The sequence below is a fragment of the Ciona robusta genome, chromosome 9 (genome assembly GCF_009617815.1).
Source record: "Ciona robusta chromosome 9, ASM961781v2".
Classification (NCBI taxonomy): Eukaryota; Metazoa; Chordata; class Ascidiacea; order Phlebobranchia; family Cionidae; genus Ciona; species Ciona robusta.
Window position 1 is genome coordinate 5113564 of NC_143243.1, and position 15872 is coordinate 5129435.

The window sequence follows — 15872 nt, forward strand, 5'->3', positions numbered from 1 at the left end:
CAGAACACCCGTGTTTAACGACTTTCATTTTCCAGCCACGCAGAATAGGGTATGATACATAGATACCAACAATACCAACTTTTACGTTCATAGGCGTCAAACTAAGGGTGTCAGGGTAGGCAGGCTTACCCTAAACTTTTAAGATGAGCATCAAATTTGTTTTAAAAAACTGCACTTCCAACTACCCTGCCTCCCCTGCATTTTAAAAAGTTTGGTGCCTACGCTTAAGTTCAAATTCAAACCTCTTAATTTTTTGATCCCGTCAGTTTCAAGTTTCAGTCGTAGCAAAATTGCTCTTTTCTTCTTTTTTATCGGAGGCATTTTATCGTCCTCTCCTTTGTTGCGGAAACTTTTCTTCTGCTGTTCCAACCAAGCTAACTCAGCTTCGGTTTTTTCCTGAAAATAGGAAAATATTACAACCAATATATAGTAGGGTGGGGAAAGATGGGACACCTTTAGCACATAATATTCAAATATCCTGATAGTGTTTTAAACAATTAACAACGGTCTATAGGAGTCGTGAGGATACGGTTTTATAATTATTTAAATTTTCTTTGTTTTGACCAAATGTGACGAGAAATAGAATGAAAAGGTGTCCCATCTTCCCCTACCCTACTATATGATGGTAAAATAAACAATCATTTGAAATAATCCCTTTTTCTAACTGTAAACCAGAGATTTTAAAACTTTGTTAAATCGATCTGTTTGTAGCACACCAGGTGTTTAAAATTTTTCAATTTTCCATTAAGTATGCTTAGGTGAAATTTTACGAAATAATATTTTTTTATAAAAAGCTTAGGCATGTAACGTTTGAATTTCAAAAAAAATAAAAAATGTTTAAATTAGAATTTTTTTTAAATTTCAAACACAACATGCCCGATCTTTTTATAATTAAATACTAATTCGTAAAATTTCCCAAATCCTAGGACTCATGGCGTACCACACCGTGTGACCTTACCCTCAAAAAATTTATTGGGGTATTGGGCCAATCCTGGCCTGAATCGTACCTATGCAAGCCACACAACGGGACCCCAGCCACATAGACTAGAATACAACGTAGCTACCACATGTAGAAACTAAGCTACTAACTTTTATAGCCTTTTCTCTCAACTTCAGCATAGCTGATCGGTGCTTGGCTCGCACCTCCTGCTCCAACCTATATTGTTGCACTGTCGAACTCATGAACTGGTTAAACCCACTGAACTCAGAATCTCCAAATAAAGAAGTTTGAGGTGTATGGCTCCCACTAATGTCTGGTTGTTATTAAGACGTAAATAATTATTACGTGTAAAAATTTACCACAAATTTTTTTTAATGATTTTTTTTTAATAATTTTTTTTAAAGTTTTTTGAATAAGTTTGTTTATATATAAACTTTTTTTTTTAATTTTTTTTTTTGATAAAAAAGGTTTTTTTTTAAATAAAAAAACACATATTTACTCTGCATAGCTTCATCTGATGATGGATCAGTATATGATGTTGATTTCACAAGATGTGGTGAAGCAAGCTTACGCTGGTGACTAAAAAAAAAACATGTTTAAACATAAATAAAGAGAGATATTTTATTGTGGGGTAAGATGGTATATTGCTAGCACTTATTTCCCATTTTTCGGATTGTTTTTTTTAACAATTAGCAACGCAAAAAAAAATGTTTTAAACAAAATTAAGAGAGATATTTTATTGTGGGGTAAGTTTTCTGTAAATATTCTTCGTTTACTACCAAGTGGGGCAAGAAAATAGAATAAAAACATATTCTATCGTACCCTACCCTACTATAATTCTCAAAAATGTCTTTGTTTACTATTAAGTGCGACGAGAAAATAGATTAAAAACACGTCCCATCTTACCCCACCCTACTATAATTCTGTAAATATTCTTTGTTTACTAGTAAGTGGGCGAAGAAAATGGAATAAAAACATCATCTATCTAATTCTGAAAATGTTATTCGTTAACTACCAAGTTGGACGAGAAAATAGAATAAAAACGAGCCACATCTTACCTAACCCTACAATAATTCTGTAAATATTCTTTGTTTACCACCAAATGAAAGGAGAAAATAGTATGAAACAGGTCCCATCTTACCCCACCCTACCAAATATAATGCAACTTACCGCCTCTGGCTTTCCGAAGGCACAATAGCTCGTCTTGATATTTCAGCTATTTCATCCTCAGTTAAACTTTCGTCGAATGTAACGCTTGTGTCGAGTGAATCATCTTTATCGTGTATTGTATCCGATGTACTGGCTGTTATATCATCGTGTATGCTGGAGGTGGATGGTTCCTTTGTTACTGATAAGCTGAAATATATGTTAGCTGTGAGAAAAACTATAAGTTTTGTTTCTACGCATTGCAGAATTTTAATGATACCATCTTAATTTTAATAAATTAAGACAGAAATATTAGCTAGGTGTAGCGACCACGCTTATTTTCTTTCAAATAAATGTAAATATGTTTTTAACTGTAAGCGTGTTTTAACAACTGTTGTTCTGTCGCTATTCGGCCTTTCGTTTAATATAAAAAATATTTCAAAATCTTTGTTACCATGATCGAAGAGACAAATAAAGTTATCAGATTATCCTATACACCACTAAATGAAAGTGAAAAACTGTACTTCATGTTTAAATCTTGAAAATAAACTTAAATACCTGATATCTTCGGAAATACTTTTACTGTCATCAGAGTACTCGTTTCGAAATGTTCGAACCGGGGATTTCCCAGCAGGTGATTTTAGTTTGATTGATAAAGAGCTGTCAGGGGAAGACCCTTCCAATGTGCTGTCTTCACTAAAAATAAAATAGAAATAAAATAAATAAACAAAAAAATATATAGATTGAAAGACAATAAAAAGAAAATAAAACAAGGAAACATAAATAGAATGAAAGATAAATAAAAGAATTGGAAATTTAAAAAAAATAATAAAAAAAGAAATAAAAAGAAAGATAAAAAACAAAATAAAAATTAAATAAATAAACGAAAGAAATAGAAAAAAAGATAATAAACATAAAAATAGAAATAGAAAGAAAGATAATAAACAAAAGAAAACAAAAATAAAAAGTAAATAAATATACAAAAGAAAAGAAAGAAAATAAACAAACAAAACTTACGAATATAAGGCATATGAGTGCATTCGTAGTGAGGAAAGGGGTGGTACATTGGTATCATATTCACTGGAGACTGGTGGTACTATGGCATATTCACTCTCAGGTTCAGCTGATGATTCTTTCTTCTGCTAAATATAATCCATTTATTAAAATATTAATTACTAAAATATTTTCACAAAAAAAAAAATTATTGAAAAATGAAATTTAAGAAATTTTTATTAAGATCTTGACAAGCTCATAAAATTTAAAAAAAAAAGGGAAAAAGAAAAAAAAAATTAAAAAGAGTGAAAAAAATAGGTAATTAGCTTAAGATAAACTTCCGTGTGTACAGTACTCACTTCTAACGAATATTTGATCTCAGCAGCAGCTTTGGCTTCCTGGGCTAATCGATCAAGTTCTCGCTGATGTTCAAGTTGTCGGGACTATGAAAAAATTCAAAGGTTTATATAAAAAATTACTAAACAAGAAATTTGTGGCATTGACTAAGATTTTTTAAAATTTTTAAATTTGTTTTGTCAATTTTTGCTTTTCAGTATCACTGTTATATGAACAGTTAATAAAATATCATTAGGGTATCTCGTTAAAATACCAATAACATGCCCTGTTGTATACCAGAGTCTTAACTTATGAAGTCCATCACTGTGGCAAAGTGGTTAGCGCGCCTGCCTCTAACCTAGAGGTAATGGGATCAAGGCTCAATGCTGCTACCATTGTAGGCGTATTTGTCCTTAGGCAAGACAATTAGTAACAATTGCTCCAACCCAGTGGTCACTAATGGGATGCCCAAATTATCAGCCATGAATAAAAAAAAAATCCAAAAAAATAATCACTCACAAAGTAACATACATGGTAACTCAGAAGCTGACACGAGGTGTATAAACACCTGTGTTATAATAACTGTCGTTTTTTGGCCACGCGAGAATAAACCAAGTTACATTTTTATATGGCAGTTGTACAACCTGTAGTACTTGACCAATAGATACAGTTTCCTGTTGTGCTAGTGAGATTGCACCAACACATTCAGTTTGATTGATCTGGTTTATTGCCCCGTCTACAGTTTCAAATCTGTTCAGTTCTAAACACATCCGTTGCCCCAATGTTGTAGGGGAATATTTTAAACTTGTTTCGTGAGTCGTACGAGCTAGGGAACATGAAACAGTGTGAAGATTGTTGTTTATATAGTAGGATGGGGGAAGATCGGGACACCTTTAGCACAAAATATCCAAATACCCTGGTTAGGTTTTAAACCATTAACAACGGTCTATGGGAGTCTTGAGGTTACGGTTTTATAGTTATTTGAGTGTTTTTTGTTTACTACCAAATGGGACAAGAAAATAGAATGAAAAGGTGTCCCATCCTTCCCCACCCTACTATACACAGAATGAAAAAATGGTCAGATGTTTTATAAATTTGAAACTAACCTTTAGGTAGATAGTCATCTTCATTAAAAGTTGATACTGAACTGGCAACACTTTCGTCGTGGCTGGATTCCTGCTTAAGTTTATGTGACCATGTTATCAGGCTGTCAACATCACAGGGTGGGAGAGGTTCGTTCGTCGATGGCAACACTGGGTCAGGTTTTGAAGCTGGCAACACTGGGTCGCGAAGTGAAGCTGGCAACACTGGATCCCGAAGTGAAGCTGGCAACACTGGGTCGCGAAGTGAAGCTGGCAACACTGGGTCGCGGAGTGAAGCTGGCAACACTGGGTCGCGGAGTGAAGCTGGCAACACTGGGTCTTGAAGTGAAGCTGGCAACACTGGGTCGTGAAGTGAAGCTGGCAACACTGGGTCATGAAGTGAAGCTGACAACACTGGTTCATGTGATAAAACTGGTGACTCATGTAATGGAATATCATCATGCTCATGATCAAGATGAGAAGAGCGTTGCAGTTTCCTGTTCTTTTGGTTCTGGTTTTTTGCTTTATAAAAATATACGAAAGTGATATTGTTTATAAAGCAAGTTAGTAAAGAAATATAAACCCGCAAAACAAGTGTGTTATTGAAAAAAAAATGTTATTAAACTAAATAGAACAGCTTAGTACTTTAATTACACAACCTTGTTAAATTTACAATATAGTAGGATGGGGGAAGATGGGACAACTTTTCAATCTGTTTTCTCCTCCAATTTGGTAGTAAACAAAGAACTTTAAAATATTTATAAAACAGTATCCTTACGACTTCCATAGACTGTTGTTAATTGCTCAAAACAAGATCCAAGATATTTAGATATTAAAAGCTAAAGGTGTCCCATCTTCCCCCACCCTACTATATTATCAACTCGACAGAAACTTACTTTCTCTGGTAGGAGAAGCATAATGGACAAAACGACGACTGAATACATTTGCCACACTATGTTTATCACCACTGGGTATTCCCCATTTATCACCAAATCCAGGTTTGGTGTGAAAATGTTCAAATTCTGTAACATAAAAATTAACATATTTTTTTGTAGATAAAACGCTCCGAACTGTACATTTTGAGATTCCATCATGCTTTGCATTTTTTTTTGAAAAAAATGTTTATTTAGTTATTTATACATTTTAAGATTCAATCACGTGTTTTGTAGGTTTTTTGTAAAATATTCATTTAGTTAATATAATTGGTTCCTTGTACATTTTGTAAAAAAAAATCTAAAATTTAATGTCTGTTTGTTAAAAACTAAGTTTGTAAAATATTGGACTTTGAAAAGTGTTAATGGACAAGTTTCATGCCTTCAATTTTGCCCCCTAGTAATAATTAATAATTTTAGTCGGAGATTTTGACGACTATTTCTGTAATAAGTAATGCACAGAAACTTAGTCGGCCGACTAAACGGGAAAATTCACCAACTAAAATTTAATAAGCCAATTAAAAAAAATGGGGTTACCAATAGCAACCGGGACCGACTAGTATAGTCGGTAGCTTCGAATAACATCCATGGTGTAGCATGATCATCACACATATTGTTATTTATTAAATCTCAAAGGCATAACCTGATGCAACAACAATGCTTTCTTTTGGCTTTGGTAGATTTTTCTCGCTGCAGAACTCAACTTGGAGAAGATTATCCAATGGTTTGTTAAGCATTGGTTTGGATAAAATCGGGTCTGCTTCTGTGGGGAAATAAAAATAGGTTGTTAATATAATATTGATAAATTTATAATGGGATAAATAAGCTGTATGTCTATTCCCTATTAACTTGAACAAAATTGAATTACCCAATTTAAATACAGTAGCTTTACAGCATAAAAAAAATACAAAAAACAGTCTCCTACATTTACATGTAAACTCTGCTATATTTTTCCTAAAATTGTATGTTTTTTTTATTTTTTTCTTAGAAATTTTAGCTAAATGTTATCACAGCTTTTCATATTATCCTGACTGAGTTGGATTTATAAAAATTTTCCATGAGGTCAGATATTTAGGAAGTACTGTGTTCAAGAATTATTTAAATTGCTTACATAACCATTTTCATAAAAAACTTGTATATAGTAGGGTGGGGAAAGATGGGACATCTTTTTAATATATTTTCTTTTCCCATTTGGTGGCAAACAAAGAACATTGAAAGAATTATAAAACTGTATCCTCTCAACTCCCATAGACGGTTGTTAATTATTTAAAACACAATCAGGATATTTGGATATTATGTGCTAAAGGTGTCCCGATCTCCCCCCACCCTACTACATGCTTTTTTGCAAGTTTAAATATTTGACCTTCATGTCCAGTAAATGATGGTTGATTTTCTTGAGGTATATCTTCAAATATTGACCGACTGTTTTCTTGTGAGGAGATAGCAGTGCTGCTGGAACTATTCATACTACCAGACACTGCTGAAATTTTGAAAAAATTGACAATTTTTGATGAAAAATATAACACTAAATTTTTTGTAATTTTTTTGGAAAAAATGACTTATTTTTTTCCAATTAAATGTAAATATGTTTTTAACAGTAAGCATGTTTTAACAACTGTTGATTTGTCGCTATATCCTGTCTTTTTAAATAAAATATTTCTAAATCTTTGCTACCATTAAAACATGAAACTGACCATAGTTCGTTTCGTCTCGTTGAATGACATTAACATCGTCGTTGACATTTTCCACAAGAGGTTCAAACATTCTGTGAAATATATATTTCAAATTTAAAAAATTACCCTTATTTAAGTTATATTAAAAAAATATATAGTAGGGAGGGGGACCTTTAGCACATAATATCCAAGTATCCTGATCGTGTTTTAAACAATTCACAACGGTCTATAATAGTTATAGGCTTTTATAAATCTTTGAATGTTCTTTCTTTACTACGGAATAAGACGAGAAAAATGAGTGAAAGGTGTCCCATCTTACCCCAGCCTACTTTATACAAAATTCTTTATTGACAGATTTAGCAATATTTGTTTCATATCATTATTATTAGCAGGATTTCACCACAACAGAGCCATATACAGTATTTACTAACATGCCATGAGTAAATATACTAAAAATTTTAAATATATTTGAAGTTAGGATAATGTAGATTTATAACACAAAAAATTAATAAAACAAAATATAAATTTACAAACTTTTCATATCGTTTGTCATTATCAATTTTTTCATATGTTGTATCTTTATCATATTGAACATTTGCAGGAGGTGTTTCAACCACTGGTGACTTGTGTAATATTCTCTGTGACTGAAAAGCTATTTTGTCCTGGAGGGAGAAAATAAAAAACCATATCAAAAAATGTTTAAAAAATATTTGATAATAATGAAAATAAAATGCAGCTTGTAGGCAAGGAGGGTATAAAGGGTTTTGCCATTTATAATATATTGGACAAAGAGGACTACACCGATAAAAGAAAGCCAAAACATTAGCACGCAAAACATTTTTAGATGAGTTTTTTAAAAATATAGGCACGCAAATAACTTTTTGGACTAGTTCTATATAGGTTGCTAAAAAAATGCAGATTCTAACATTTTCTACCTGTAAAGATTTTGATTTTTCTTTGAGCGCAGCTATTCGATCAAGTTTTGATGTCAATGACGATTTATAAATGTTTAGTTCTTTATCAGCTGGATTTATTGCTTCGGATCTTTGGGAAGTATCCTTATCTTCATTTATTTTCACAACAATTGAATCATCTTCATATGGTATGTGTGATGTACCATCATTGAGGTACATGTCAAGTTTTTCAAGGAATCCTGGAACTTGTCGTGATAAAGGACTGCTGTTGTTACTAATAGAAGATTGGGGCCTGGAATGGTATATATTATACATAACATTCAATTTAAAATGATAAAAAAAATTACCTTTCAAATTTGGTGCTTGTTGTGTTTGAAATAGCAGTTAGATCCACAGAATCTGCATATGATTTTTGTGTCTTTTCTAAAAGTTAAAAAATTGTGTTTAAATTTTATTCAAGAAATAAATAAATGAAATTTGGAATAAATTTTGATATTCAAAAACACTGTGTGGTAAGACTCAGTTCAAGACATCAGCGGTGTCTAGAGAGTAGAAAACTTTGTTTGGGATGGAGGACAGAACAGAGTCACACTGGTTTTCACATCAAAGACGTTAATAAATGGCCTGGGTGTTGGGGTAATGGGTGAAATCTAATGGTCGGCCTTAATCCCAGGTCTTTGCCAATCTCGTGAGAACGAGTTCGCAAATATAGTCAGCAAATAGAGTACTGCAGGTCAAGAATCAAGACAGAATTAGGACTTGAGTTGGAATATGAATAAAGGACTTTACTATCGCGGGGACGACACTTTCGGACGTACAAGGGCGTTGGGGTAATGGGACAAATCTGGCCTAAATTCCAGGTTCCCAAGAACCTTACCAATACAGAATAGAATGAACCTCACACAAATGAAATCAAAATATTTATACATTGATAATTTCAAGTTTAAATTACCATGATGTGTTTTCCATCTTCCTTCTTTGCGTTTCTCATCCAACATTTTGAGCTGTTGAAGTTTTCGCTCTTTTGCTTCTTTTTGCTTTTTCATTGAATCCAACATTTCCTTTTTTCTCGCTAACTTTTGCCCTGCCATGTAATGCTTCACTTCATCTCTGTCGTAATGGCGGATTTTGGGAGGCTTTTGACCCGCACCTGAAAATGCGTAAATGATTTCAAAATATTGCAATGCAGAAACAATGCTTTCTTGACAAACACTCCTTGTTAATATTCCTTTTTTTATCGTCTTAAGAAGTTTTGTGCCATAAAAACACAAAAAAAACTGTAAAGTCTGTTTAAACCAATAAAAACAACAGATTTTTAGAAGGGCCAGCGTAATATTGTAAAGTTTGGTAAGTTAATAAGTATAATATTCATAAAAACCTGATTTCGTTTTATGAGCACTCAGTGTAGTTGGTTTTGGTCGTCGTTTCATTGGTTTTCTTGTTTGTTTAGTAGGGGTTAGTTGAATATCATGAAGGATACTTCTCGTTTGTTCGGATAAAATACCTACAAATATAAATATATATAATACTTATTTTAACACAAATCAATGATTTTGTTTCAAAATATCTTTTTTTAACTTCAACAACAGAGAATTGGTTGGACAGAAAAAGGCACAATAGGAAAACATGAATAAACTTGATAACATTTTATAATTTAAACTAATTTTAATATGTTTATACAAAATAAAGCTAGATATATATTTCAAATATTCAGTGGATGTTTATTATTATTACAGTGCAAAAACCACTAATGCCAAAAAATAAAATTTGAAAGATAGATTAACAAATATGTTTTTATGCCACAATGTTTTTTCTAATATGAACATCAAAAAAAGCAAATGGTTTATTATAATACTAAAGTTTAGTTTAAAAAAATATAGTTTGGTGGTAAAAAAATAAAGTTTAGTGGTAAAAAACTGAATTTGGTGGTAAAAAAATAAAGTTTAGTGGTAAAAACTAAAGTTTGGTGGTAAAAAAACTAAAGTTTGGTAGTAAAAAACTAAAGTTTGGTGGTAAAAAACTGAATTTGGTGGTAAAAAAATAAAGTTTGGTGGTAAAAAATAAAGTTTAGTCGTAAAAACTAAAGTTTGGTGGTAAAAAAATAAAGTTTAGTGGTAAAAACTAAAGTTTGGTGGTAAAAAAACCAAGTTTGATAGTAAAAAAACTAAAGTTTGGTGGTAAAAAACTGAATTTGGTGGTAAAAAAATAAAGTTTAGTGGTAAAAACTAAAGTTTGGTGGTAAAAAAACTAAAGTTTGGCGGTAAAAAACTAAAGTTTGGTGGTAAAAAACTGAATTTGGTGGTAAAAAAATAAAGTTTGGTGGTAAAAAACTGAATTTGGTGGTAAAAAATAAAGTTTAGTGGTAAAAACTAAAGTTTGGTGGTAAAAAAACTAAAGTTTGGTGTTAAAAAAACCAAGTTTGATAGTAAAAAAACTAAAGTTTGGTGGTAAAAAACTGAATTTGGTGGTTAAAAACCTAAAGTTTGGTGGGGAAATTTACCTGGTACATCTTGAGCATCTGTGACATGATGATCTTCAGTTAATTGGGAAGATCCTGACAAAGGTGGTTCTTCAGCTTAAATAAAAATATTTTAGCCTTTTTTTAATACAAATTTATTTAATTAAAGAACTAAAAATTGCCAAAACTTTAAAAATTTCTCATTAAAAAAAAAATTATTGATTTAAACAATTGATCGTAACTAATAAAACTAGCATTTTTACAAACAAAAGTTACCTGGTGGTTGGTGTAGACGTAATATAGTATCCGGTGCAAAATTTTCATTTTTCTGTGACGGAATTTGCAAGATTCGTTCAGCAATAACTTTCCCTTTTTTCCACGATGAAGGCGTCGTTGAAAACTGATTTCTTTCCAAGATTGTGGGTTTTCCTGTGAATTTTTTTTAGTTTTATGCTAAAATAAGTCAGTTAAGTTTAAAATAAAACATATTTCTATAATATGTTAAATTTATATATATATATATTATATATATACTGTATGTAGTACTGTGAGTAAGATGGGACACCTTTAGCACATAATATCCAAACATCCTGATCAGGTTTTTAACAATTAACATCGATCTATGGAAGTCGTGAGGATACATAATTATTTGAATGTACTTTATCTGCTACAAATTGGGACAAGAAAATAAAATGAAAAGGTGTCCCATCTTCCCTCACTCCACTATATTTTTTAAACAAATATAAAAAACGTATCTGAACCAAAATTGCAAAGCTGAAAACATTTTTAACCTTGGTTTATATTTAATAATGTTATTAAAACTATATATATTATATAATATTATAATATATATAACTTTTTATTGGTTTATTGAAAAACTGGAATGTTTTCATTTCTTTATCATTTTCATTTCAACCCACCAGTTTTCCTTGATTTCCTTGCTGTAGGTCGGTGGTCAGTAACGTTTACTTTGGCGGATTCTTTTTTTCCTACCAATAATACAGCGTCAATATAAATCATTGGGAGAACCACTAATGGATTACAGTTGAATAAAAAAAAAATTTCTACAAAATTATACATTTGCCAAAAAAAAACAAATTCTTAAATAACATTTGTATTCTAAATGATATATGCTAAACAGGTTTAATCTGGAAAAAAAAGATTTGCTTGTCGTTGATATACATATTATTTATATTGTTATTTATTTGCATAAAAAAGTGTAAATATAAAGTTTTTATTGTGTAAAAACAGTATATAATATAAATATAACAAAATGATTACTTTTAGTTTCATTTGATGACTTAATAGTTGACTTAATTGTCTCATCTTCGTTTAAACGGACAACGCTCCTTACTCTTGTCTTCGCTTCATTAAATCCCTGGTGAGTAATTACAATGATAACTTGGTAATTTAATATATATATACAGGGGCGCAACCAGGGGGGCTGTTTTGCTGTCATGACAGCCCCCTTTTCCGCAGACACGCACGCAGCCAGAAAGTGCTAAGACGCACACACACGCGCGTTGCATTTAATATTACATTCGTTCGCTTAAAATTGGAATAACTTTTCGTTCAATTGTTACGTCACTTGTCCTATTGTAACGTAACTATTAATTATGACGTTTCATAATATAACAATCTGGAGGAATGTGCTAACTGCACAACCAACCACGAGATCGAAACATCGTGTATGAGCGTCACATTTTTACGCTCTGCGCCGGCGTAGGAAATAAAGGAAGACGCATGTGGTAGCATACATTCAACACTTAACAAACGAAGCAATCGTTGTGAATTTATTCTCGTGAAAAGTGACGTAATAAAACTCTGGTTCTCGTGCGGTGCCAACGAACACGTTTTTTGGCCTTTGTCCAAGCTCTGCCGGGGCGATACTTTATAATAATATATTACAATTTGTGTTGGTTCCAATTTACTGATAGCGTCGCTCCTCGCACTTATATTTGCACCAATTAAAATGCATAATAATCGCGGTTTATCAGCATTTAAATCAGTGGTTACCAAACTTTATCTACTCGCGTACCACTTTTTGGTTCAAGCAGCGTTCTCAAACCACCTACATACTAAACTACTAAAGGCTCGTGAACAACTCATTTTAAATAGTGAAATTAAAAACCGCACGCACACCTATTTTTTCCGCGGGCATGAACTTGGCACTGCCTTTCTCAAAGTTGAAAATAAAAGTAATTTGCCTATTAAACAGGGCAACAGGCGCGGTAATAAACAACCTAAATATGTTCCAGAAGTAGCACTGCTGTATATTTACGATGTTTTCCTCAGCCAAGCAGCATAATTATTACGAAACAGTAGGGATTCACACGTGGATTCATCGCGTCATAATAGCGATTGTTTGACCTGGGAATTGATTACGTCATAATAGCAGTTCACACGTTGATTATTTGCGTCATATTAGCGATTGTCCCCTTGATTATTTAGCCTGCAGGTGCTTGAAAACAGGTTGAATGTTTGCCTTTTCATGCGCATAAGTAAAGATAGGCTTGCAAAAATATTCTGTACACGCGTAAAGCAACGCCTAGGTTTAAAAAATTAGGAACACCGGTGTAGGGAATATAGCATGGAATGTCACGCTCTACGTAATTTATGTGGATTAAAATAATGCTCACGACAATCACTAAAAGATCATTTGCGATCGTTTGGTGTGAACTTAATAAGGTGCTCGCGTACCACCTGGGAGGCCTTCGCATACCATAGTTTGTCAAGCACTGATTTAAACTAATCATCAGAAACAGAAATCATACAAAAACTACAGATCGTATGGGAGCAAATAAAACACGATTGTTTACCAACAATCTCGTTTGTGATTGAACAATCGTAATGGTTTATCAAAGGTATTCTGACGTAAATAATCGTTACATTAACATGCGTAAATCTGCAACAATGTTTCCTCTGTTTATATTAATTTAGATACGTCTTTTTAATAATGTAGTGTTAGTTTTAATTTACCGCGTAAAATAGGATATATATTCGTGTGCACAACCAATAAAGGGAGTGTTTTATCGCGTCAGAGATAAACGTGGACTAGACATAAATATGACAGCCCCCTTTTGAACGCGCTGGTTGCGCCACTGTATATATATATAAACAATGAAGCATTGACATATTCTGTTTTCTTGTCTCGATGATAATAGATAATAACGGATAACTATATCTAGTATGTACTAAAAGAAACTTATTAAAAAAGAGTCTGTTTAAAATTGCATCCAAGGGACTAATATAATACAGTGCACATGAATGATGTACATACTTCAATATCAAAGGTAATAAAGTCTCTCTAACAAATTTAATTACCTAATTCTATTCTGAAAAATATATATTTAGGCCTATGTATGGTTGAAATTTGGACAACCCATTAGGAACCACTGGGTTAGAGAAATTGTGTCTTGCCCAAGAACACATACACCCACAATGGTAGCAGCGACAAGCCTTGAACTCATTACCTCTGGGTTACAGGCATGCGTGCTAAGCATAGACCTATTATTCACAATATCCCTGCATGTTCAAACTGCACAAGCCTACCTTATATACTGGAGGTGCAGAAACTACTGCAATCTTTCGTCCCATATCTCCATGAACATAATTCATTACATCAGTGCTTGTTGGTTGCGATATGTCATGGTCCGAGGACGACCTAAAATATTTTGTTTATGTTGAAATGTTTTAGGTGTTCCAAAAACTTTACTTGGCATGTAATATCATGACATTGATTTTCATATTATTATTTTTTTATGAAAATAAGAACTCTATTGCCTGCAAACTTTTCAATCAAGAATATGTTTTATTTTATTTCCATTGTTCAATTAATATGACATGCATAATATAATATATATATATATAATTAAAAACTTTTTTTAGCAGCTAATACAAAAAAGTAGATATTGCAATTTATAAACGGTGTTCGGAAAAATGCAGAAAAATTACAACAAACTGACCTGTTATGTTTCTGGAAGTTAATGACTTCTTTCAACTTTTCCAAAGCTTTGCTCTTTTCAGAAACTTTTGATAAATCCTTCATTTTGTTGCGAGGTGATAACGATGAAATTGCATTCCACGAATTGAGTTCGCTAACATGAAAAGGTTCCGGTGGTATATGGGACCTCACGTCCTCTGTTATGGTTGGTTTGTTTTTTGCAGTTATACGGACATTTCTTTTCCCAATTACTTGTCGTTCAGGTTGTGCAGTGTTTATATACAAAGTATTGGCTCTGTAGCTTGACATGTATTGTGGGTTGATGTCAACTTCAGGAACATCTTTAAAATGTACAGAGTTCGATTTATTCTTACTGCCTAAGCTCATTTGGTTGTTGGAGCTTAACAGAGAGGATGTAGGACCAAATGGCATTCTGATCTGCAAGTAAATGATAGAAATTTAAATATTTAAAAAAATGGAGGGTCATAATAGTTGAAGAGCAAAACGTGAAGACGTATCTATACCAGCAGAAAACGCGATTTTTGGTAAATTAAAACCGAATAAGGTATTAATTTATTTGTTTTTTTGAAAGGGAAACAATAACTACTTAAAGTTATTCACGTTTTACCACTTCGCAAATTTTTTTTTCCATTTTTTTCCCAAATCAGTGCGAAAAAATATCTTCAGCGCAAAAGTAAAACTTTGCAATTTGGAAGCCAGTGACGCTCCAAACGATATACGGGTGCGACCTATTCTCACAAACTATAGGCTGCATAAAGCTGAAAGCTGTATATATATTAAAAATTGGAGCCAATGGTCAATGCCGTCGGCAACAAAAATACAAGATCGCGGAAAACTGACAATAACAAATCGACGTTAACTTTGTTTTAAAACCTTTTTTACAACCGCTCAACAGACTTATCATAGACATCTAAAATGTTTGACATCGCTGTTCTTGTTGAAAATTTTAAAACGATTTATTTCAAAAATCTATCGAGATAAAGCATTATTTTTGTTTTAGCATTATTTTTGTTTAGGTTCACATCAACGGTTCACATTAGCGCCGATGGAGAAACGTCCCATTTTACCCCGACTTACCATACGACATACGTGAACTGTGCGCAGCGTATAAAGATACAGTGGTCGTTATTGCGTTAATGGGTTGTCTCATTTTCCGTATATAAACAGACTCTGGACTGTCTAAATTATTAGCCATATAGAGAAAACCATCCACCACAAATTTACATACGTGGTAACCTAAGCGGGCACGAGATGTATAAAATAGAACACACATGTTATAACAACTGCCGTGTTCCTGCCACGCGACTGCATTTATTCAAGTAAATCTGTGCTGCAAGTACAACACGGCATACTAGAAATAAGGCTACAAGATGGGGTTACATTTAATGTAGCCTTATCTCTAGTATCCCGTGTTGTATATACTTTTAGCACAGA

The 15872-nt window shown here is 32.6% G+C and overlaps 1 protein-coding gene across 6 annotated transcripts in view; it reads right to left on the minus strand.

The window, feature by feature from the left end:
• The window catches only part of LOC149731456 (uncharacterized), a 27453-nt gene extending 12237 nt beyond the window's left edge, over positions 1-15216 (minus strand). For 3 of the 6 annotated variants that reach the window (XM_089884863.1, XM_089884861.1, XM_089884858.1), the window contains exons 1-25: positions 15046-15067; positions 14440-14855; positions 14027-14138; positions 11756-11852; positions 11395-11463; positions 10751-10903; positions 10517-10591; positions 9395-9520; positions 8969-9166; positions 8364-8439; positions 8038-8308; positions 7637-7764; positions 7124-7194; positions 6793-6909; positions 6073-6192; positions 5394-5519; positions 4522-5019; positions 4060-4241; positions 3439-3522; positions 3104-3228; positions 2645-2782; positions 2111-2296; positions 1440-1519; positions 1090-1253; positions 243-396 (exon numbers count right to left, since the gene is read on the minus strand). In XM_089884863.1, the coding sequence (XP_089740989.1) occupies positions 243-396; positions 1090-1253; positions 1440-1519; positions 2111-2296; positions 2645-2782; positions 3104-3228; positions 3439-3522; positions 4060-4241; positions 4522-5019; positions 5394-5519; positions 6073-6192; positions 6793-6909; positions 7124-7194; positions 7637-7764; positions 8038-8308; positions 8364-8439; positions 8969-9166; positions 9395-9520; positions 10517-10591; positions 10751-10903; positions 11395-11463; positions 11756-11852; positions 14027-14138; positions 14440-14849 (3760 nt within the window). In that variant the 5' untranslated portion in view covers positions 14850-14855; positions 15046-15067. Of the gene's footprint in view, positions 1-242; positions 397-1089; positions 1254-1439; positions 1520-2110; positions 2297-2644; positions 2783-3103; positions 3229-3438; positions 3523-4059; positions 4242-4521; positions 5020-5393; positions 5520-6072; positions 6193-6792; positions 6910-7123; positions 7195-7636; positions 7765-8037; positions 8309-8363; positions 8440-8968; positions 9167-9394; positions 9521-10516; positions 10592-10750; positions 10904-11394; positions 11464-11755; positions 11853-14026; positions 14139-14439; positions 14856-15045 lie in introns of those variants that run through there. The other 3 variants (XM_089884859.1, XM_089884860.1, XM_089884862.1) reach the window with 3 other exon arrangements.
• Positions 15217-15872: the final 656 nt, after the last annotated feature.